This window comes from Sarcophilus harrisii, chromosome 3, assembly GCF_902635505.1.
Source record: "Sarcophilus harrisii chromosome 3, mSarHar1.11, whole genome shotgun sequence".
Taxonomy (NCBI): domain Eukaryota; kingdom Metazoa; phylum Chordata; class Mammalia; order Dasyuromorphia; family Dasyuridae; genus Sarcophilus; species Sarcophilus harrisii.
In genome coordinates, this window is record NC_045428.1 from 229,697,979 (window position 1) to 229,724,198 (window position 26,220).

Here is a 26,220-nt window from a genome sequence, read left to right on the forward strand (position 1 = left end):
TACTGATGATGAACTGTTACATATGCAAGTAATGAGCTGATTCTTGTTTAGTAGATTTGGTTTATCACTGCAACTGTAATTGAAGTCATTCTAGCTTTGTAGAAGCTGCCAGACTCTTATAATATGGTCTTAAAAACTCAGGTACACATTCAAAGAAAAATAACATAGGAGGACCTTTGTTTATACTCAGTTGAGGTTATTTTAATGACACTTCTTTTAAAAATACACATAATATATTGCTTGCTTTCTCAATAAATGGGGGAGGGTCTGGAGGAACAGAGAGAATTTGGAACTCAATTTTTAAAAATGTAAATGTTAAAATAAAGTACATTAGGAAAAATATTCATATAGTATAGAATAGACCATTGTATAAAAAATAAAAGTACTAAAAGTGTAACATATCCAGAAGAATGTATTATTGATGGCAAATGGAATTTTAGTCCTTTGGGTAAGAGAATGAAGAATTTTTGTCTATATCCTTGGTCTAACAAAGTACCTTCTCTGCTCAATAAGTATATTAGATATATTTTATTAATAACATTTTGCTTTTATATCACCTTCATTTCTCAACCTATTTCTTCTCCCTGTAATAGAGTGTCATCTTTTTAAACCAAAAATTTTTAAAAAGAAAATATTTAGAAAAGTTAAGCAACTTATCAAACAAGTTGAAAATTATTATTTTGTATTCTATACCCATAATTTCTTCTATCTTTGCCAAGAAATGAAAGAGGTACATTTTTTCTTTGGATAGTAAGGTTACTCATCACACACACTTGCACAGAATTCAGTTTTGATTTTGTTGGTATTATTTCCATTTATGCGGTTGTAGCCATTATGTACCTCACTTTGTAATAATTCACATAAAACTTCTCAATATTCTCTGTATTCATTTATTATATCATAGCAAAATTTTATTTATCCATGTATTATAATTTTAGCTTCTATCACCACACCCAGTCTACTTGGGAAAGGTGTCTGCTTTATCTCCATGTGTATTTAATTTATTTATTTAAGTGTATTTAAGTATATTTAAATTATAACTAATTAGTGCCCTTTGTACAGGGTAGTTTCCATATTAAAAAGTTCAAACAGTAGGCATCCAAGTAATCATTTGGTCAATTGACAAGAAGAGTAATACTTCATAACATCGTAGGCTTTTTATGGCCCAGATTCCAACACTTCAATGAATTAATAAAGCATTTGTTAAGTGTGCATAAAACACTGTGGCAGCACAAATTAAAAAGCAAAGCAGTTTCTATTTTCAAGAAACTCACATCCTAAGAAGCAAGACAATATGCATAACAAGCAGATTCAGCTGTAAGTAGGAGGGAAAATTCCCATTGTCTTTAGGATACAGTTGTGAAACAAATGTAATGCTTCTTTAATGTAATTTCTACTGATAAAATCATATCAGTTTTTGTTTTTGTATCATAAATATAGCTTCCCAGAATGATAGCTGAAGGTACTGGCTGGATGAATTTTTATTACAAAGGAAACAAGTTCAGATTCCTGCACTATTTCCATTAAAGTCTTAGAGAAAGGAGATGGTGGTTAAGGTGGTGATAGGATCCCTACCTGTGCTCTATATTTTTTCTCTCTCAGTATATCTTGTTGCTTCAGCTAGCCTATCTGACCAGCCCTAAGTAGCACTTGATTGACAATTGGTGTGTGACTCTGGGAAAGTCACTTAATCTCTGTCTGCCTCAAATTAATTTATGTATGAAATTAGGATCATAAAACATCCAACTCTCAAGGTTGTTAGAATTATAAAATGAAATATTTGGAAGGAGTTTTGCAAATCTTAAAACTCTATATAAATGTTAATTATTGTTACTTGAAACACTCACTAGCAAAGGAGAGAGTAAAAACTTTTTTCCAGTGTTTAAGCCATCTGAATTTAATTATATGATTAACCACATCCAACTTCATTCACAATTATCAATTGATCCAAATCTAGTAAATGTTGCCTTTTAGATATCATGTAACATCTAGTAGTGAGCAAGTTAGCCTACTAGTTCATGTGTGCTAATTAGGTAAACCATTATTTTGGAAACTCATTGGGAAGTTTTTAACTATTTTTGTGGAGATTGTCAGATTATGATATTAAAACTGGAATGACATAATATACCTTAAAAATACAAGCTGTCTAATTATGACCATTTGCCTATTATTTTGTAGTGGTAGTAGTGAGGTAGGGCAGAAGGTAATAAAAAAGATGCAAAAGGGAACAGGGGAAATGGAGCCAATCATCAAAAAAATGGTATATAAAAATATTTTCATTGCATTAACGTATATTTAATTTAAAAACTGAGAGAGATATATCAATGTATATCCTGACTTTTTAGGACATGTTTATCATTGATATGCGTTTCCATTATTACTTACGGACCTGGATGAACTGTACATTGGATGTTCTTGGAACAATCTTAGTCATTGTGGGTGCTTTGCCACTCTTCATTATTGTAATGATCCCTCTTGTATTCATATATTTCACTATACAAGTAAGTAGATTAATTTTTAGCTTTCTGTAACCTCACTAATACACAATTTATTTTAGCATATTAAAATCCCTCTTGGTCCCTGATTCTTTTAGAACTTGGCAAAGAGCAGAAAGGTGTCTACTTTGTCTACTAGAATTCTAGCTAGAATAACAGTATAACAAATCTTGGATCTTAAAATATATAGAGAGGATAATGTAAGTCTAAATATAATGCACAAATTTTATGTTTTAATTGTTTCAAAACAAAGTGATAGATGAAGGGAATAAGAGTGATAAAATTATGCTAGGGTTATTTTGGAATATACTTTTTCCAATCCTCCAGAGTGAAAAATATTTGCTTGCCTCACACAATTACCAACAATTCACCATATATCTCCAATACTTATGCTTTTTCAATAAACTATGGAATGTAAACTGATGAAAGATGGGGATGTTGAATGTATGCTTCAATCTTTTGAAATTTTGCCAATGGCTAGTTCTGGATTAAATATGTGTTTTCATCTTCTGTCCTCTAATAGAAGTAATTAGGTAACCTATGCCGAAGTATAATGGGACATACATACAATTAAAGTTGATTAAATTAACATCTTTGGGGTAGTGGGTCAGAATTGCAAACCTCTGCATTGACAGCAATTTCAAGAACCAGCTAATTTAATACATATTTAATGTAAGAATCCATTGCATTAATCTCATTTTGAAGACCTCAAGTGAAGGGAAGGTTACTAATCATTAGAAAGAGTTTCTTGACATCAGAGCTCCAATTCTGAACTTAGAAATCAAGCAGAACAAGAATAATTATTCTTTTGCTACAAACCTTTTAAAATACTTGGATTGGGGGAGAAAGCACAGTAATGCAACCTAGTGACAAAAGACACTTGAGTTGTTTCTTAATAAGAGGAATGAGAAAAGGGGAGCTGTTTATAATATAGATGGAGGGTACTCAAAATCACCCAGAAAAAAAGGAACTATGATGATGAGGAGATCTAGAAACTATGTCTTGTTAGAGAAGACAATGCAGTATATATAGGAGGGCCCTTCAGAATTGGATCTGGTCCTGGCTTATCCACTAACTGCCTTTGTGTAGCCTTTCATAAATTATTTAATATCTTTGGGTCTCATTTTATGAATTAGTAAAATTAAGATGTTTAAACTAAATAAGCCTTAAGGTTTTTGTAAGACATATCTAAAAATAAATTGGCACTTTTTACATGATCCTTTAAATAGCAAGTACAATAAATGTGTTGTTAGGAGTATAGAAATAATACCTAGCTTAAAATGAACCTTTCAGTAAAACTAATATTCAAGTGAATTCTTTCAGTTGTTTCTTTTTTAATACAAAAAATTTTTGTTTTTGCCAATTTGTAACCTCCACTTTGTGGGTTTTGATTAGAGATACTATATCGCAAGTTCTCGACAAATCCGGAGATTAGCAGGAGCATCCCGTTCTCCTATTATATCACACTTCAGTGAAACTTTGTCAGGAGCATCAACAATACGAGCTTTTGGACACCAGCAGAGATTCATCAGCCAAAACAGAGATGTTGTGAATGAAAATTTGGTTTGCTTCTACAACAATATCATTTCAAACAGGTAAGGATGGACAATCACATCCACTGAAATCTATTGCAAATCACTTTCCTGTTTGTCATCTTTTCTACCAGCTTCTGAAAGAATAGAAAAAAAATTATTCTTTACATAATAAAAATGTTTAAATATTAAATGTTAGAGCCCTGATTATTTCTAGATTTTGGGATTTCACAATTAATAAAAACATTTACTTCACTCTGTAGAATTTTATATAAATAATATATAAAATATAAAATACTATATAGTAGACTATACATAAACACAATGTAAAATACCAAAAAAATGTATTTACTTTCTATTATATAGGAAGAAAACAGTTTAGATCAGATTTTGGTCAAAAGATAAAATAAATTTAATGTCATTAATAAAACCAATGATGTTCTATAGTATATTTTATACTTATAAGTCAAATTTTAGAATACAAAATAAAAAGTATAATGAACCTCATTTAAAGTTAAACTCACATTAAGAATAACAAAATGAGCAATTTTTACAGTACTTTGAGACATTCTTCACCTTTATTTCCTGTTCTCATCTCAATAATATATAATAATATAAATATAATATAAATTAGAGGTATTTTTTAAAAAGATACAATTCCTTGACCCTGAGCAATTGGATCCTAGGCCATGATGAAGATCTTAGACCTGATTGTTTTAGAACCATCAGTCTCCCTAAGAAATAAATTACAGCTTAGATCCCTGCCTCAGTTGTGTTTGTTGCTCATTGGAATTTTGTAGCACTCAAGAGCTAGTGTTTGATAAAGTGTTGAAATTCACCTTCCTGATTCCAAATTCTATGTATTACATCACCTAGCTGCCATAAAATGGAGAAAGTAAAAGGAATGAATTAGAAAGTAGAATCTAACAATAAAAACACAGTAAAAAAAATTCACATTAACTTAACTGAACAGCTATAGCAGAACTGTTTATACTTTAGATTGATAGTTGGCACACTATAGTTTTTAGGCCAACTGTTTTTATATGAATTTCAAGAATGGTTTTGTTTTGGTTTTATATTTTTAAATGGAGTTTTATTATATTTAAAAGTGTAAAAATACTTCTTAATTCAAAAGTTCAATTTGGCCCTTTGCAGTTGTTTGCTGATTCCTGCTTCAGATGAATAAAGAAAAAGTTGGGATAATAGTTATGATCTAAGACAAAGAAACATTAAAATATTCACACTTAAAAAGATATAAACAAGAAAAGTATATAATGATTGGACATTTTAGGTCATGAAATAATATCAATATTTGACAAATATATACACTGAATTGCATAGTATCTAAGTGCTTTAAAAATTAATTGTACTGTAAGAGAAAATAGTATCTAATTGTTATATTTGGGAACTACAATCTGTCTCTCTTAGTCTTTTCCAAATAATCTAAAGGGAAAAATAGAAGAATAAAAATAGAAGAAATAAAAAATTAGAAATTAAGGACTATGATAGAATTTTGGAAAATTAAATTGCTGACAATTATTGAATGGAAACTTATTCAATTTTGAATGACTTTTACAAAAACTGACTATGTACTGGGGCAAAAACAAATGCAGAAAAGTAAAAATATTTTATTGATCACAATTATGAAAATTATTGTTACTGAAGGGCTTTTAAAAAAAAGAATTCACACATGAATGGAGAGTAAATGATTTGATTATAAAGAATTTATGGGTCAAAGGAAAAAGTAAATGAAATAGCTTCATTAAAGAAAATTATAGCAGTAAGACAATATATTAAAACTTATAGGGTGTAGCCAAATCCATACTTATGGAAAATTTTATAACACTAATGATTGGCATCAACAAAAGAGAGAAAGATCAGATCAATAAACTCAGCATGAAACAAAAAAAAAAAACTAAGATTAATTTATGGGAGGAAAGCAATATTGTTTCAATATCAAGAAAACAAACAATATCCTATGTGTAGTACAAAATAATTTGAAATTCTCAATTATATCAGTATATAAAGAAAAAAATTTAAATAAAATACAAAATGCTTTCTATTGAAAAATTATAAAGCAAGCAAAAGAAATTGAAGCAGTAAAAATGGTAAATAATACAATATAAGTTCACAAACCATCAACATCACTTCATATTATCAACAAAATCTATTAGTTACAGAAAAATAATCACAGGAGACAGAAAATTACTGGAAGTACCTAAATAAAGGTAGACGATAAAAGTGATGATGGTTTCTACAAAAATTTATATCTTCAGTGACTGTTGTGAGGGAAATAACTGAGGAAACAAAGGATGAAACTTCTGGTCCTATAGACTTATTAAGCAATACATGCCAATTACATAATAAATTAGAATCAGGCCTTCTCATCTTGTCACTAGAACCATAATTTAATTTAAAGCAAACTAAGCTAGATGCAGAGCTGACTCACAATATGCAATCAATATGGTTTCCATAATTCCAAAGTGTAAGAACTAAAGAGCAAGAATCTCAAAGGAAAATGAAAAAGCATGAGAAATAAGAAAACCTAACAGTTCTAGGTCACAAAAGATAATATAAAGTAGTAAATAATCAAAACGAAAATTTGGTACTGATTAAAAAAATACAAAAGTTGATCAGAAGAATAGATCAGATAAGGGGGTCTAGAAATAGATTTTAAGTGGTATATGAAATTGGATAAGAAAAAATCTTTATTTTCAATAAAATGTAACTGAAAATTAGCATTTATTACAATTATGAATGTAGGCAACAAACACTCTGAGAAAGAGTGTACAGGTTTTTTTTCAGACTGCCAAATTGGTACATGATTTTAAAAAATGTGCATCCTTGGATTACAAAATCTAGAAGTAATCAAAGACAGCAACATTGTATGTGTGTGTGTGTGTGTGTGTGTGTGTGTGTGTGTGTGTGTGTGTTTTAAATCAAGGATTGGTCTATAACTTCTAGGACAAAAACCTTATTGTTTGACAAAAATGCCAATAGTATGTCACAAGTTAAGTTTTGACAAACATTTTGTATAATTTTCCACAATAAGTTCCAAGTATAAAAAGTAAAAAGAAATATCATAAACAAATTCAAGTAGGGAAGGATATACCCTAACTTTGCCTAAAGGGAAGAAGACTTCTTGATCAAATAAAGGATAAAAAGGATCATAAGAGAGAAAATAAATAGTTTTGATTTCATAAAATTGAAAAATTTCTGCACAAACCAAATCACCACAGTTAGAAGAAGATGGGAAACAGCCAACTGGGAATAAATCTTTGCAACAAATTTCTCAAATAAACTTCTGATATCAAAGATATTTAAGGAACTGACAGAAATTTATAACAAAAGCATGCCCTAATATGCAGTCGAAGGATGTGAATTCTCAGTTCTCAAAAGAAAATAAGTAACTAAGAAACATATAGAAAATGTGATGCCACTAATAATAAGAGAAATTTAAATTAAAACAACTTTAAACTTACACTTTATGTATACCAACTTGGTAAAGGTGACAAAAAAGGAAAATGACAATTTTAGAGGGATTGTTGGAAAACAAGAACACAAATGTATTGTTAGAAAGCAATTTGGAATTGTGTTCCTCTCCCCCACTTGTCATCACCACCAAAGTCACAAAACTTTGAATATCCTTTGACTTAACGTTACCATTACTAATCTTAAATCTCAAAAAGACCTCCCAAAAAGAGAGAAAATATTCATCCTGCTGGTAAATGTTTAACAAGTAGCTGTCTAAGAGGAAAGTGCATACATAATACACTTTTAAATTTAATCTGAATTATTAACATTTTCTCCAACTTCTTCTAAAGTCTAGAAAATAAAAATTAATAAATTAATCCACAATCTTTAGTATTTGGCGATTTCTAAGATGTAAATGCCCACACTGAAAATTAAACAATCAGCTCTCACAAGTTGGCATATACTAGCATACCATTGGAAAGGTCCTATGTGTACATAAATATTTATACCATCACTTTTTTTGCCATAGCAAAAAAGAAAAAACAAAGTGGGGAATGATTGAACAAACTATGATGTATAGATGCATTGAAATATTTTTTACTCATTAAAAAAATTGAACAAGGAATAGAATCAGAAAAAAATTCTGAGAACTTTTAGGAGCCAATACATGATGAATAAGTAGAAATAGGAGGACATTTTATATAAGGACTATAATGTTGTAAAGAAAAACTCTGAAATACTTGGGAATTATGATCAAAACAGAGACCAACTATAACTTCAAAAGACAGAGATGAATAGTGCTTCCCATTTTTTGGCACAAAAATGGAGAATCAAAGTGAAAACATTTCCAGACATGGCCAATATGTAAATTAATTTTACATGATTATATTTATCTGTTATTAGGGAGGACTTTTGCTTTTCTTTTGGGATAATGGCTGGGGCCTGAGAGAGGAAAGGAAAGAGAGAGGTGGGAAGCAATTTTAATAAGTGGTACTTTTAAAAGGATGAAATAAAAGAAAGGGAAAAGAAGAGGACAGAAAAGGAGAGAAGAAAGAAGTGAGGAGAGGAGGGGAAGAGAAAGAAGAAAAGAGAAAATGAAAGATCAGTGAGCTATAAGTCAGGCAGTGTTGGAATTATCATGCTCAATTTCAATTTGAAGTTTAAAAAATTACTTCAAAATTATATTTGTAAAGAAAAAAGCTGCATAGAAGAAAATAACCCAAATCACATATAACAGAAGTTCTTAGTTTCAAAAAATTCTATTTTTGTCTTGCATCTTACATTGAAGCATCCATGTTTATTGATGTTTCTTAAATTCATAAAGAAAATCTAATCAAAAATAGATTTTAGTTTTCTTTCTTTTTTAATGAATTGGATCCAAAATAAAATTAATTCTTCCTACTCTGTCAAATGTCAGATATGATATGAGCTGTGGTAGTGTTTTTTAATAGTCTTCATATTTTATTGCCATTGATGACTGCCATTTTCTTTGCAGGTGGCTCTCTGTCAGACTTGAATTCCTTGGCAATTTACTGGTTTTCTTTGCCGCATTACTTGCTGTGCTGGCAGGAGATGCAATGGACTCAGCAACAGTTGGTTTAATCATATCTTATGCATTAAATGTCAGTAATGATAGTATTTTTGGCACTGTTTGGAGTTTTCTAAAGAGCAAACATAGATGATTGATTAAAACATGATTTTCTTTGAATTCTTGTCTATCCAACTAGTTCAAGAAATTTAAGTCAAATTTTAGGTAAAATTAAGTATTGCTAATACTTAATCAAGTTCTAGGCATCAAGTTCTAGGTTTATTTTGAGATAATTTATCAAAGAATAGTTCTAATTCCCTAATTTCTTTTTTTTTTTTTTGCTATTATTTTTTCTAATTCTATAAAATAATTTTTTGGCAGTTTGATTGGTTTGGCACTGAACAAGTAGACCAATTTAGGCAGAATTGTCATTTTTATTATATTAACTTGACCTATCCATGAGCAATTGATATTTTTCCAGTTATTTAGATCTGACTTCATTTGTGTGAGAAATGTTTTATAAGTGTATTCATATTGTCCTTGGGTTTGTCTTGGCAGGTAGACTGCCAAATATTTTATATTATTTACTGTTATTTTAAATGAAATTTCTCTATCTTTCACTGATGGACTTTGTCAGTAATATATAAAAATGCTGATGATTTGTGAGTTTATTTTATTTCCTACAACTTTGCTAAAGCTGTTTCAAGTAGGTTTTCAGAAGATTTTCTAGGATTCTCCATGTATAGCATCATTTCCTCTGCAGAGTGATAGTTTTATTTCCTTATTGCCTATTTTAATTCAATTTGATTTTCTTTTTTTATTGCTAAAGCCAATATTTCTAGTACAATGTTGAATAATAGTGGTGATAATGGGCATCCTTTTTTCATCCTGATCTTATTGGGAATGTGTCCAGCTTCTCTCAATTACAAATGATGCTTGCTTTTGATTACATATAGACACTGCTTATTATTTTAAGGAAAGCTCCCTTTATTTCTATGCTTTCTAGTGTTTTTAATAGGAATGGGTGCTGTATTTTGTCAAAGGCTTTCTCTTCATCTATTAAGATAATTATATGATTTCTGTTGGTTTTGTTATTGATATGACTAATTATGGTAATAGTTTTGCTGATATTGAACCCAGCCCCGCATTCCTGCCATAAATCTCACTTGGTCATAGTATATTATAATATTGCTGATAAGTTGCTGTGATCTCTTTGCTAGCATTTTATTTAAAATTTTTGCATTAATATTCACTAGAGAGATTGGTCTATCATTTACGTTCTCTGTTTTGGCCCTTCCTGGTTTAAGTGTCAGTACCATATTTGTATCATAGAAGGAATTTGATAGGATTCCTTTTTTACCTATTTTTCCAAATAGTTTACATATTATTGCAATCAATTCTTCTTTAAATGTTTGGTAGAATTCACTTGTAAATCCATCTGACCCTGGAGATTTTTTCTTAGGGAGCTTATTAATGTAATTCCCTAATTTTTTGCATAAACGTAATTTAAAAACCCAGAAACCACAATAAAAAAACATTAGTCCGTCGTTGTTTATTCAGCTTTTATAGAGAGAAAGACTGCATTTACTTCCTAAGATTTTGAGAAAAGGAGTTCATGATGACACTGTCATATGTATTTATCCCTTCCTTTCCATTTATTATTGCCCTAATTACCTCTTTTCTGTACTAATGAAATTACCTCCTATCCTCTTTGTTTGTTTTGTGTGGGTTTGTTGACCCTAATTATTGGTCAAATGTCTACCCAATTAATCTTCCAAAAGGCACATCTCTATTCTATTGTGCTCTACTCAAAATTTTTCAGTTGTTTACCAATATTTTACTTGGTAAATACACAATATTTATATAATTTTTACAATTTAAATATACAATTTTTACAATATTTATAAAATCCAAGTTCCATAACCTAGTATCTTAAATTCATCAAAATTTGGCCACAGATAATCTCCTACTGTTTCTTTAAACAAATAAGATTGCATTCATTTTAAAATCAGCAAAGTTGGAAAGGCACAAAAAATAGAGAAATTTAAATCTAAAGGTGAAGAGCTTTCTAGAGAAAATAAAGCTCTCCATAATTTGAAAGGGAAAGACTATTTTACAACTACATAAAGAAAGGCCAATAGAAGCAATTGATTTGCCTCTAGGTCACAAACTTCAATCATACCAACACCACCAGACACTTATCTACATAAAACCTCAGTAGGAATTGGGAAACTATACCTGACTGAATTGGGGGTAAATTACCACGAAGAAATATGGAAATCCCTTATTGAGGGAACAGACTCTAAACCAAAAAAAGCTCATCTCCTACCAATCTTTTGCGAGCTCTACTCAAATGCTGCCTACTTTATGAAGTCTTTCCTTATAGTTTAAAGTACTCATTTCTTTATTACTACTGTAGTACTTCCTCTTAATAATATCGTTTGCTCTATACTGTATATTGTGTAATTACCCTTTCCCACCATTAGTTTATAAATTCCTTTAATACAAGAACCACACTTTATTCATCTTTGTAGCTTCCATAGCAGCTGTCTAAAAATAGCTTGTACATAGAAGATACTCAATACTTATTGGTAATAATATCTTGCTATTCATTTTGTAAAGAATTCTATAAGTATTAAAAAGGAAGTGAAATATTTTATATTCCATAAAATGCTATGTAATAATGGCAGCTCTTACTATTAGTTGTATATGGTCTTTTATTTTTTTTTCCCTCTGAAATCCATTATTTGTATCATCTAATATTTAAAGACAATTTATGTATACATGTCAAACAAACTAAAAAAAATTTAACTTTTTTCAGATTACTCAATCTTTGAACTTTTGGGTTCGAAAATCATGTGAAATTGAAACCAATGCAATTTCCATTGAAAGAGTTTTTGAATATACAAACATCAAGAAAGAGGTGAGTATTCCAAATATTTTATCAAGCAATATAACAAGACAGATATGTCTCACTGGATTTGGAAGAATAAAAATAATTTATCAAAATGTAGCAAAATTATCCCTTAAATATTGCATAAGAGTAGCCCTGTATGACTCAGTGGGAAACAGAATAGACAATTCTAGACTGTTTCTCTTTCCATCTTTATTCAAGAAAGAATTTCATTCCCACCAGGACAGGAAGTAGATTAGAGCTGGAAGTTTGATCACTGCTCTCCTTAAAGAGAGAAATACAAGGCTATACTTATATCTATCTGTTTCCTTAAATATTATTAGTCTAGGGGTTGTGGTTTTTAGACTCAAGATGACTTCTGATTATTGTTTTATTAATAAGGGTAAGCAGTACCCTGTTTTATTCAAGGCTTGACTTCTTCCCCACCAAATATGAGTTCATAATGAACCTAAATATGAAGCCATTTATCCAAGCCCAGAGCAAGATAGAAATCACAAAATGTATACATAGGAAAAAAAAAAAAAAAAATATATATATATATATATATATATATATATATAGTAGGGGAGAAGAAACCAAATCATTATGAGTCTCTATTTTGAAGTCACCATATTCCAGGGCTCCATCAAAAATCTTCAGATACAGCAATCACTGATAACAGTTATGTTAAAAGAAATCCAGGCATCTTTCTTTGTGTAGTGATTCTTTGTCTATATCATCTCTATTTGAATTAATTAAAGTATTCTTCCCTGTCCACCATTTCTTGGAATAATAGTTTTTCTATTTTTCTATTTCTATTTTTCATAGAGTTCTTTCAAACCTTAAAAAATTATTATTTTGCTAATTATATCTATACATGTAATAGAGTAATATTAAATCCTCTCAGTGAATCAATAAGAATTTATTAAGTATCTTCTAAGTATCAAGCCCTGTGCTAATCAGTTATTAATATTCCTATTACTAAATTAGCTCAGGAAAATACTAAAGTACCCAACTAAATTAAAAGAATCTAAAAGGATTATCAAGTGTGTCTTTGATTTAAAAACATTGGTGGAATAGAGTACATAGTATGAACCTCAATATGAGAGGGAAATTTATTCCATTCCATTATTGTAGAAAATAGCTCCTTGATATTTCTTAGAAAGTAAGAAAACTTGATACTTGTTAAACATTAATTTGTAGGATCTGTCTAAATGCATGTGGACAGTAATGTATATACCTGGATTGAAAGCTAAAGCTCTAGCAAAACATAATAATAAAAGATATCTGGTTTCAAAATTTACTAAAGTGTTTTTTTTAAAGGCATTTGGGAAGAGTGGGTTATTTTTAAATTGTCGTTAATATATATTTAATTATCTTTCATTGTTTTTAGGCACCATGGGTAAAGACTAAAAGGCCTCCATCACAATGGCCTGATAAAGGGATAGTAGAATTTATAAATTATGAAGCCCGTTATCGCCCAGATCTTGGTCTAGCTTTGCAGGATGTTACTTTCCAAACTCGCAGTGAAGAAAAGGTAATACGTTCATATTTCTTTTTTCAATAACTAAGTTTGCAATGACTCAAATATAAAATGGTCTTAAATATGAAATCATCTTCTTCTGATTCTTATATCATGAAAATACATTTTTAAATGTGTCTTGTTTGTTCATCCTTCATAAAATAACCAAATCTATTTTTCCTTCTTTGTACAACTCAGAGTCTTTTAAATTAAATTACTCTTTGAAGGACATTCTCTATTCTACCTTAATTCTCTGAAAAGATTCATTTGTATTCAAGATAAACCTGGCACCTCTCCTTCAGGTTCAAGTGTTGGGAAGAAATGATGCACTTGGATGATACTAAACTGTTAACAAAAGGTTTACTTAGAAAGGATATGAAAAACAGAAGGACAATGAAAGATACAATCCCTATCATTTCCATGCAATTGGTTTAGTAGGCCAGCATATGGTGAGTGATTTTTAGACATCCAGCATGTAGAAGATGTCCTGATCTTAATCAGAGAAATGCAAATTAAGACAACTCTAAGATACCACTACACACCTGTCAGATTGGCTAAGATGACAGGAAAAAATAATGGTGATTGTTGGAGGGGATGCTGGAAAACTGGGACATTGATGCATTGTTGGTGGAGTTGTGAACGAATCCAACCATTCTGGAGAGTAGTTTGGAACTATGCTCAAAAAGTTATCAAACTGTGCATACCCTTTGATCCAGCAGTGTTACCACTGGGCTTATATCCCAAAGAGATCATAAAGAAGGGAAAAGGACCTGTATGTACACGAATGTTTGTGGCAGCCCTCTTTGTAGTGGCTAGAACTGGAAACTGAGTGGATGCCCATCAGTTGGAGAATGGCTGAATAAATTGTGGTATATGAATATTATGGAATATTATTGTTCTGTAAGAAATGACCAACAGGATGATTTCAGAAAGGCCTGGAGAGACTTACACGAGCTGATGCTGAGTGAAATGAGCAGGACCAGGAGATCATTATATACTTCAACACAATACTATATGATGACCAGTTCTGATGGACCTGGCCATCCTCAGCAAGGAGATCAACCAAATCATTTCCAATGGAGCAGTAATGAACTGAACCAGCTACGCCCAGAGAAAGAACTCTGGGAGATGACTAAAAACCATTACATTGAATTCCCAATCCCTATATTTATGCCCACCTGCATTTTTTATTTCCTTCACAAGCTAATTGTACAATATTTCAGAGTCTGATTCTTTTTGTACAGCAAAATAATGGTTTGGTTATGTATAATTAATGTGTATTCAATTTATATTTTAATATATTTAACATCTACTGGTCATCTTGCCATCTGGGGGAGGGGATAGGGGGTAAGAGGTGAAAAATTGGAACAAGAGGTTTGGCAATTGTTAATGCTGGAAAGTTACCCATACTTATAACCTGTGAATAAAAGGCTATTAAATTTAAAAAAATTGCCAAACCTCTTGTTCCAATTTTTCACCTCTTACCCCCCCACCCCCTCCCCCAAATGGCAGGATGACCAGTAGATATTACATATATTAAAATATAAATTAGATACACAATAAGTATTCATGACCAAGGTTTGGCAATTGTTAATGCTGTAAAGTTACCCATACATATAACCTTTAAATAAAAGGCTATTAAAAAAAAAAAAAAAAAGATGTCCTGATCTGACATGAGTAGGACTTTTTATGTCCATTGGTAATCAAGAAGTCTTTTCTGAATAATCAGAAGTAACTGGAAAACTCTGTCAAAGAAGGTAAAATTTGAGCCTTGCCATACAATCTGGAATCAAGTTCTGACTTTATTCTATTTTTTAACCTATAATGGGAGGAAGAAGGAGAAAGAGTGGTATCCTGATAGATGTTAGTCTTGTTACAACTTTAATGTAACTGAAGACTCAAACACATTTTCATAAGACTTTCCTTTTTATTGGAAAATTTATGGGATATTGGGTACCTGCTTGAGAGGCAAGGGATAAAGCTGTGTCAACTTGAAATAAAGAAGACTACTACAGTTACAAAAAAAAAAGGATCTTTAATTGAGGCAAGAGAACTACAATTTGGATCAAGAAAATTACACAAACACGCAGCACTAAAATATTGGAGTGTCTAAGAGGGGTAAAGGTGGACAGGGTTAAAAATTTTTGGCAAAGAGGGAAGGCACATACTTAGGAATCTGTTATGTAAAGATTTTTTTGGTATAACAACCAAAAGTCTATATAGAAATTTGGGAGGGATTTAAGAATAAGAAACAAGAAGAATAATTAGAAAGCCATAATCATAACCTTTCAGATAGATAAATTATTATCTGGTTATAATAGTCATTTGGGAAAGGAATGTTAACTATGCCATGCCATATTTAATAGATTATGATTGCAATGCACAATCATGAGATTCTAGTGACCTGAAAGCAATTTTGATTAATTTTTAATGGAAAGAATTTTCTTTCAAAAAATAAAAACATGAGCAGTTCTTAATAATCTATTTATTCCATTACAGATTGGAATTGTAGGAAGAACTGGGGCTGGTAAATCAACATTGACAAATTGCTTATTTAGAATTTTAGAGAAATCAAATGGCAAAATTATTATTGATGGAATTGACATATCAACTATTGGACTTCATGATCTACGTGGCAAACTTAATATTATTCCACAGGTAAAACGTAGAGTATGGGGTTTACTATGGGATGTACTTCCAAGCATAAGAACTCAGTACTGTAAAAGTGCTTATGCTCATATTTTCTCTTTGTCATTATAAGTATTCCTAACTTTGTGTTAATAAATATGTAAAGATAATTTCATGAACCAAATGTTTAAAGAGGAGATAGTGCATGGAAATAGGAAGTATCATTCTGATTTGATATGGGGAGGTGTATTTAATGGGTTGGCTGGTGAGAAGTTGTCTGAGTCTTTTAGGAGATCTGGTGATTGTGCATAGAAGATTGACCTTCAAGTCCTAAAATCCCAAGTTCAAATGATTCCTGACACATATTATTTTGCAACTATGGACAAATCTTTTCTTCAACTAAGACTTGAAACTATAACTGATTACCTAAACTGCAGATGGGATTTCCACTTGTAGAATTCCCTAAATAAATGAAATCATATGGGGATGATAAGAAACATGTTGGAAACACTTAAAAGCATTCGCATATCAGCTCATGGATAAACAAGAGTGATTTTAAGCAGGGAGATATTGATAACCTAAATTGAAACAAAAGTCCCTATATTTAGTAGAATGAATTTTGAGTTACTTCATATGGGCCAAGGAAGTGAATTTCTATGTATTACCTTTTTGGTTATGTTATTGGTGCTTTACATGAGAATTCTCCCTCCTTTTTTCCTCTAGCTTGCATGTAGGTAGCAAGAGAGTACCTCATACCACTTGACTTGATTTATAGTAATTTTAATGTTAATAACTCCTCTCAACAAAGTGGTCTCTCAATCTTACAGAGGGGCTTTCCATAACTTCTTCATTTCCCCTCCAATATTCAAAGGCACACACACATATACACTATACCTTCATTCCTATAACTCAGATTAAATTAAATAAGAGCAGAAATTAAGTTACTAAAGTCTAAGAAAAGAAAAGCTAAAGAATCTGAAAATATTGAAGATCTATACTTATACAAGTTCCAGAAGTATTATCTAAAAATCAATCAACATTATACCATGTGCTAGGCACTGTGTTAAGTTCTGATATTCAAAAAGAGGCAAAATACAGTCCTTGCCTTCAAAAAGCTTACAGTTTAATGAGGGAGAATACATGAAAACTGTTATTTACAAGCAAACTATATAGGAAAATAAGAAGGTTTGGGAAGGCTTCTGTTTGAAAGAGGGATTTTAGTTGGGACATAAAGGAAGCCACATAGCAGCTGAGTAGGATAGTAGATAGAGTGCAAGACCTGGAGTCTAGAAGACTCATCTTCCTGAGATCAACTCTGGTCTCAAACACTTACTAGCTTTGTGACTCTGGGCAGATCAATTAATGCATTTGTCTCAATTTTCTCATTTATATAAATATTTGTAAACATATATACACCTTTGATATTTAGAATACTTGATCTACATATTGCATATGGAATCCTTTGACTTTTAAAAATTCAGAAGTAGAAACAACAAAGAAAAAATAGGAATGCAATTTAACTTAAATTATATTTGGTACTCTAAGAGGATATGGTCTTAGGATATCTCTTAAGTAGAATTATTCACTTCTGAATTTTTCAAGGCCTACTATGTTTGAAAATTAAAGTAAAATGAGGCACAAAGTTCCAAGCACATTTAATTTATTGGTAAGTTGAGCAATTATCAATTAAAGTCGTCCCCTGACTCCTCAGTCAGCCAAAAGACCATAAAGTAGGACTTTCTAATTTTCATATACTTTTGGGAAATACAAGAAAACAAAGAACAAAAACCATAAAAGATGGAAATTAATGATTGGTAACACAATCTGAAGTATTAAAGGTGACAAAAATAATATGACTGGTTGGACATTTGGGACTGGCAATAACTCCTCCTTCTGTCCTGTATCTGGAAAGACAGATTCGCTAGATAGAATTCATCTACTTATTAGATGAACAGAAATAATACCTCTTGTTAGTAAGGTAACAGATCTCCCTTAATTGTTCATGGTTATGCAAAGCTCTATAGAAATAACTGAGTTTTTTGCAAATAAAGTGATTTACAGGGGAACAACTTTTAAACTTAACTAAGAAAGGAAAACTGAATTTCTAGACTGGTGAACTTCTGAACTTTACTCAGAAACAAAGAAATGTAGTTCAGTCAGCTACAGAATAGAATCGATTATAAAATGGAATCAAATATAAAATACAAAATCAATATTTGATTTTCTCAATCCTTACCTTACTTGGTTGTCTACACAGTCAAAGGAAGTTGATCATTAACAAGTGTAGGAGGTGACTACAAAGTCAAACAAATTACTTATAGCACTAGAGGAAGTTGCCTGGATAATACTAATTGAGGCATGCCTTTATAATATCACCACCAGTCAAAATAATTTTAAGTATAATTACTGTCATTGTGTCAATAGCTTTATATCTCTGTGCTTCGGAATTTCCTTCCAAACTAATTTGATTAACACTTGTAACTCTTGAAAGGAATATTTTGCTGAGAACTGATTTTCTAATTAGGCCAAATTACAATTTTCCATAACAAATCCTTTAACTTTATAGGTAGTTTATATAGTTTTGCATTATATAATGCTAGTTTATATGTGTAACAAATTTAAATTTACATTTGTAGTTTAAATCTACCCTCATTTTTCCATTTGTTTTCTCATATAGCACGAGCTTGAAAATTGTTATCTTTATTTTAGATTTTCATTGTTCTTTTTAAGATTTCCTTAATCTGATAATAATTATATTGTATTATTCAAAGGATCCTGTCTTGTTTTCTGGCACACTCCAAATGAACCTGGATCCACTTGAAAAATATTCAGATAATGAACTTTGGGAGGCACTAGAACTATGTCACTTAAAAGACTTTGTGCAATCTCTTCCCAAGAGGCTGCTGCATGAGATTTCTGAAGGTGGTGAGAACCTCAGGTAGGAATAAAAAAGGGCTGAATTGATATTGCTGCAAGTTCATATGAACTGTCAATAGCACCCCACTGAGAAAGAAATCCAAGATGCAAAATAGCAGCCGGCCTAAACAATGTGAGTAGATAAACACCTATTATTGCTTATGATTTTTTTCTCTCTCTATCTCTTCTTAAAATTGTGAGTATTTAAGGATCCATAATACTAGTATCATCAAAAACAGTAAGCAAGATTGCATTTAGTATCAGGATAAAAGGAAATTTCTTTGTATAAAGAGGAAAGCATGTATATCTTTTATATCATTCTCAAAGAAAAGGGAAGTAAAAATGAAGGACATTTTTTAAAAAGTCAGATTACAAAATTTTGAAGATAAAAGGGATTACCAAGAGATAGGATATCTATCAAAGCATCAAAATGACAACTAAATTTATTGTCACAGTGTTGGACAAAGGCAGCTCATATGTCTTGCTCGTGCATTGCTTCGGAAAACAAAAATTCTTGTCTTAGATGAATCAACAGCTTCTGTGGATTATGAGACGGATAACCTAGTGCAGTCCACAATCCAGAAGGAATTTGCTGACTGCACCATACTGACCATAGCCCACAGGTTGCATAGTATCATGGATTCAGAAAGGTATGTTTCATTTTCTTTAAAGTCAGTGTAACTTACTCAAGCTAATTAATACAATTTTGGATTTTTAAACTGAAATAATTAACTAATGTTTATTTCAAATGAATATTTTTACATACATAAGACTGAAAACAGGTAAAAATTGATCATCTATTTACTCATTATTGTTTCTTCTTGTTGCAGAATACTTGTGCTAGATTCTGGAAGAATTATAGAATTTGAAACACCTCAGAATTTGATTCGTAAAAAAGGACTTTTTTCTGAAATAGTAAAAGAGTCTGGAATTTTATAAGATATAGATATAGCACATAAATAATTTGATTTTATTATTCATTTCTTATGAAAAAATTATTTTTAAACTACATTATTTCCTGTTGAATAGTAAATTAGAGAAATACAACATAATAGTTCCATCTAATATACCATTATACATTACTTATACACACACATATATACATATGATATATAATGCTATGTTAGTTGGAACCTTAGGTATATGTATACAAACTAGTATGTTAATTGGATCATACCCAATATATGAAATGTGCTGGTAAATTACAAGGCTTTGGAGGGGGGGGGGGAAGTATGCACCCATATTTTTCAGTTTAATATTGTATATTATTAATATTTTAGAAAATGTGTTCTAGACCAGTAGTGTAACTCACATGCTGTTCAAACCAGATTAAAATGTCATTTCTATCTGATTTTAATGTCTTGATATGTTAATAAAGAAATATATAAATGTGTTTTTTTAAGTTTTTTGTGACAAACAGGGATCCTTATATATGGTTTCTAGATCCCTCCATATGGTAACATGGCCCCATTTCTATTTAAGATTGACACTATTAGTGTAGTTGTGACTTTGACCCCAGTATTCTCTTAGTTGAGGTTTGGTGTTGGGACAAAATAAGGCACTCAATAAGTAACTGAACAAAGGAGATTTACTTTGCATAACAAAGCAAGGATATCCAGGAAAGATATAGTAACACTTAGCTTCTTTGAATAACCCCCTCAGTTTTCAAGTGACTAAAGCAAAGGTTTTTAAAATCCCTTTGAAAGATGGTGTTTTAGATTACCAAGAGTCAATATATTTCTACTAGTTGTGGGAGAATTTCATTTTTAGTAACTAACGAGTACCACCTATTAATCAGGTTTAATATGATGGATATGATTTAATATTTTATTTTTCCCAATTCCATGTAAAATAGTTTTAACATTCACTTTTTGAGTTCTAAATTCTTTTTCTTCTCCTCTTCCCCTCATTGAGAAGGCAAGCAATTTGGTCTAGATTTTATTTATATTCAGTCATACAAAACAAATTTCCATTTAAGTTTTGAAGTGAAAGAAAACAAAGACAAAAATACCCCAAGAAAAATAAAGAACAAGTATTTTTCATTTGTATTCAAGCTATTGTACCAACTATTTTTCCCTCTCTGGGGACACCACATTTCATCAAAAGTCCTTCATAACAGTCTTAGATCATTGTATTGTTGAGAACAGATAAATTATTCATAGCACATCAATACTGCTGTTATTATGTACAATGTTCTCCTGGTTTTGCTCATTTCATTTTGCATCAATTCATGTAAATCTTTCCAGATTTTTCAAAGAGCATCCTGCTTCTTATTCCTTAAGCACAACAGAAAAAACTTCATGCAATCCCCTCCCACAAACCCCAATCATACCTTCCACTGTGAAATCTTTTGTGGCACTCTTATTTGTCATATAATTTGCCTTATTTTACTTTCTCCTTCTCTCATTGCATTCTTCTTTCTCACTCCTTAATTTTTTTAATAATCTTACCATTATATTTAACTCATACCTATACCCTCTATATAGACTTCTTCTGACTAATTCCTAATAATGAGAAAGTTTTTAGAAGTTATAAATATCATTTTCCTATGCTTATTGACTTTTGTTTCCTATTTACCTTTATATGCTACTTTTAAATCTTGTTTTTTAAAGTCTAATTCACCTTTGATCTTTTTATCAGGAATTCTTGAAAGTTCTTTATTTCATCACCCCCTGAAGGATTATATTCAGTCTTTCTGGATAGGTGATTCTTGGTTGTAATTCTAGCTCTTTTGATCTTTAGATTGTCATATTCCAGTCCCACATAATCATTTAATAAACAAACTGCTGAATCTTGTGTCACACTGATTATGGCTTCTTTTTGGCTGCTTGCAATATTTTCTCCTTAATCTGGGAGCTCTGGAACTTGGCTCTAATATTCCTGGGAATTTTCATTTTAGGATATGATGAGTGGTTTCTTTCCATTTATATTTTACCCTCTAGTTCTAGACTTTCATGGAAATATTCCTTGATAATTTATTGAAAGATGATTTTTTTTCAGTTTTGTTTTCCAATGGAATTTTATATTTTCTTCTATTTTTTCCATTCTTTTGATTTTATTTTTTTGCTTCTCAATGTCTCATAAAACCATTAGCTTCCATTTGCCTAATTCTTATTTTTAAAGATTTTTTTCCTTCAGTGAGTCTTTGTACCTCCTTTCCCATTTGATCAGTTCTACTTTTTAAGGAGTTCTTCTCTTCAGTGAATTTTTAAAATTATCTTTTTCCATTTGGCCTATTCTGCTTTGTAAAATGTTTCCTTTTTCTTTTTTATTAAAGCTTTTTATTTTCAAAACATATTCATGGATAATTCTTCAATATCAGTCCTTGCAAAACGTTGTGTTCCAATTTTCCCCCATTCCCCCACCCTCTCCCTAGATGTCAAGTAGTCCAATATATGTTAAACATAATAGAAATATATGCTAAATCCAATATTTATACATCTATACATATTTATACAATTATCTTGCTGCACAAGAAAAATCAAATCAAACTGGAAAAAATGAGAAAGAAAATAAAATGCAAGCAAACAACAAAAAGAGTGAAAATGCCATGTTGTGGTCCACACTTAGTTCCCACAGTCCTCTCTCTGGGCTCTCTTCATCACAAGATCATTGGAACTGGCCTGAATCATATCACTGTTGAAGAGAGTCACATCCATCAGAATTGATCATCGTATAATATTGATGTTGTTGTGTATAATGATCTCCTGGTTCTGCTCATTTCACTCAGCATCACTTCAGGTAAGACTCTCCAGGTCCTTCTGAAACCATCCTGCTGGTTCTAAGGCATGAGCCAGTTCCCTGGAGGGCCTTGGGGTCAGCCAGAGTCAGGATAAACTAAAATCCTTGGTCTTTAGGGGGAGAAGTGAAGGAGGCAGGTAAGCTGCCCCAAGGCTTGCCAGAGATCTCTCCTGGATTCTGGAGTCCAGAGTCACCAACATGTCTCCTAGGTCTGCTGCAAAAAGTGACTCTGGCCCCTCTCCCTCTACCCTCCATTCCTTGCATATAATTATCTTAACACTAAACATTCAGCAAGCAGCAACAATGAGAAGAGCCATTTATCCAAACATATGCTAATAGAGTCATTGTCTCACATTGAATAGCTATTGTCTGATTCAAGCATACCTTTTTGGAGTTTCAACACTTTACATCTTCCACTTTTTTTTGTTTTAGAACACAAGTGGTCACACCCCCCTGACTTATCAAGAAGGGAGGTGAAAGCACTAAAAAGGAGATGATCACCCCCCCCATCCCCCTGCCCCCTCTCTCCACTATTCCTTCTCCCCTCCTCCCTCCTCCCCTCCTCCCTCCTTCCCTCCAGACTTCTCAGGAAGAGACATGAAAAGCACCAAAGGGAAGTGGGGAGTCAAGCCAGATATTGTTAGTGGGTTTCTGGGCTGAAGGGTCTTACTAGAAACAGGTATGCACAAACCCATAGGCATGGAAGGTATTACATAAGCACAGAACAATAACACACAGGTTAGCAGTGATGACTCTCCCCACAGTCAGTGCAGGCTTGATGTGGTGTAACAAACATGAATTGTACATGCAAGTAGTGATATAACAAATAATATAAATCAACATGGTATTGTAGAAGTCCTAAGAGGAGGGTATATAAGCAACAGTCACACATACGCCTTCTTCAGCAGCCAAGAGATAGTCCAAAACCAATCTATTGTCTATTGCTTCATGTGTCAGGGAATCCAATGATTCCTGCAGATTTTGAAGTCCTGCAACAGTCTTATCATTTCTCAGGAAATCCAATGATTCCTGAGGGTTTTCAAGTCCTACAACAGTCTTAGTATGTCTCAGAGAATCCAATGATTCCTGAGGGTTTTGAAGTCCAACAATTTTGATGTGCGTGATTCACACGCCATAACTGACAGGCTCTTTCAGTGGTGGGCACAATCAGCAATGGAACCACCCGATGTTTCTTGGGTCTTCTCCTTTGTTTCAAGGGTCTGCTCCATCTCTCTGCAATGGACAAGGTGAATACGGCTCGTTGGCACCCATCTGCTTCCTTCTCCTTCTGTGGAGACACAAGCCAACCCTATCCCCCAAGCAGTTAACTTATCTGCTCCCTTCCATTCATCACTTTCTGGGTCTTTCCACCTCACCTGACGATTATCTAAAGATAGTGGAGCCACTCGCACTGGACACTGCCCTTCCGATGGGTTATAAAACCTGTCTGCCGGAGCATCTTTGTCAAACATCAAGACGTTAATAGTATAAAGAAATAAATTTAGAAGTTCTCTAGTGTTACCTGTGGCTCCCCCCTTTTTTTTCGTTTTTGGAGGAGCGTCTTAATGTCTCTATTTCTCCTCTCTACTATTGCCTGTCCTTGAGGATTAAAGGGTATGCCAGTGGTGGGTACAATCTTATACTGTGCACAAAAGTGTGCAAAATGTTTAGAAGTATATGCAGCTCCATTATCTGTTTTTATTGCTTGTGGCACACACCATAATTGCGAATGCTTGGATAAGGAATTCAGTGACCACTTGGGCTGTCTCTTTTGCTACTGGTATTACAAAAGTGAATCCTGAAAAGGTGTCTACCACCACATGGATAAAAGACAGACGACCAAAAGATTTATAATGGGTCACATCCATTTGCCAAATTTCACTGGGTCTCAAACCACAAGGGTTCTTCCCTGGAGGCCAGTGTAGGAGCATGAAAAGTAAGGCAAGCCATAGAGGCTTTTACTATGCACCTAGCTTCCTCTCTTGTTATTCCAAATTGTAAATGTAAAGCTTGAGCTGCCTGATGATATTTAGAATGAGATTCCTGGGCCTCTTGAAATAAAGGAGTATTGGCCAACATAGTTAGAAGGCTATCTACCTTTGAGTTACCTTCAAAAATAGGACCTGGAAGTCCACTATGAGAGTGAACATTGCAAGATATAAATCTTACCTGGATGCTTTCTCACTTGCTCTTGAAGTTCCTCAAAATGGCTGATATATATTAGAGGCAACAAATATTATTTGGGCTGTGGCAATTCTTTGTACCACATCTAATGAATAGGCCAAATCAGATATTATATTTATATCTCCTGGATAATAAGTAAGAGCTAGAATTATAGTACAATTCATTCTGCTAAGTGGACTGAAAAGGAGTTCTTATTACTCTCTTTATAGTTAAGTCATGAGAGTATACAGCACAAATATGTTTGGATGCATCTGTAAAGATAGTTGGTTCTTTAAGAGGAACTTTAGAAACCTTTTCTTCAAGAATCCATCGCCAATTATGTAATAGTCTGGTTATCTTTAATGGAGACCCATGTGTAAAATTTGGAGCCACTCTGGGATGGTTTCACAGCATTTATTAATTTGTGCATTGATATAAAAAGTGTATATCTTGTCAGATAATTGTACTGCTCGCTTAATGGCCTTTAATAAAATTCTAGCCACAAGTACTGGGTAAGGAGTAAGGCTTTGTTCTGGTTGTGCTGGGAGGTTCACCCACTCTATCACACTCTCTCCTTGATGAAGGACTGCTTTGGGTGCTTCTTGTGTAGCAAAAACTGATATTTCCAAGGGTTTTTGAGTGACTCTTTCAACCACATTGTATAAAGCCAGTTCAACTTTTCTCAAAGCCTCTTGAGCTTCTTTTGTAAGCTGAGGTGGTGAGTTTAAAGCACTGTGTCCCCTTAAAATGTCATATAATGGTTGCAATTGATAGGTAGTCAAGCCTAACACTGGACACATCCATTGGATATCATTTAAGGTCATTTAAGGTGTTTAGCTTCTCTGTTCTTAAGGAAAGTTTTTGTACTATAAGCACCTTAGGGTATACCTCATATCCTAAATATTGAAAAGGAGCATGTCTTTGATTTTTTTCTGGAGCTACACGCATTTTATAGTTCCTTAGTGTTTCTATGGTCTTTTGTAGACATGCTTCTAACATTTGTTTCTCAGGTATACATCCCAATATATCATCCATGTAATGTAATAACATTACTTTTGGAAATGCTTTTCTTACTGGCGTAAGAGCAGCAGCAACATACATTTGACACATAGTAGGGCTGTTTTTCATTCCCTGTGGCAAAACTTCCATTCATATCTTTTATAAGGCTCACCTAAGTTAACACTGGGCACTGAAAAGGCAAATTTTTTCGTATCCTCCTTATCTAGAGGGATAGAATAGAAACAATCCTTAATGTCTATAACCCAAAGAGGCCATTCTCTAGGCCAGGGGTCCTCAAACTTTTTTAATGGGGGACCAGTTTACTGTCC

The 26,220-nt window shown here is 32.3% G+C and overlaps 1 protein-coding gene across 3 annotated transcripts in view; it reads left to right on the forward strand.

The window, feature by feature from the left end:
• Nucleotides 1–20,356, forward strand: part of LOC100917684 (canalicular multispecific organic anion transporter 1) — an 88,374-nt gene extending 68,018 nt beyond the window's left edge. Inside the window, exons 20-28 of one of the 3 annotated variants that reach the window (XM_031959161.1) lie at nt 2,346–2,501; nt 3,891–4,090; nt 8,997–9,123; nt 11,851–11,952; nt 13,316–13,459; nt 15,944–16,102; nt 18,844–19,010; nt 19,444–19,638; nt 19,819–20,356. In XM_031959161.1, coding sequence (XP_031815021.1) covers nt 2,346–2,501; nt 3,891–4,090; nt 8,997–9,123; nt 11,851–11,952; nt 13,316–13,459; nt 15,944–16,102; nt 18,844–19,010; nt 19,444–19,638; nt 19,819–19,927 — 1,359 coding nt within the window. In that variant the 3' untranslated portion in view covers nt 19,928–20,356. Of the gene's footprint in view, nt 1–2,345; nt 2,502–3,890; nt 4,091–8,996; nt 9,124–11,850; nt 11,953–13,315; nt 13,460–15,943; nt 16,103–18,843; nt 19,122–19,443; nt 19,639–19,818 lie in introns of those variants that run through there. The other 2 variants (XR_004232917.1, XM_031959162.1) reach the window with 2 other exon arrangements.
• The last annotated feature ends 5,864 nt before the right edge of the window (nt 20,357–26,220 follow it).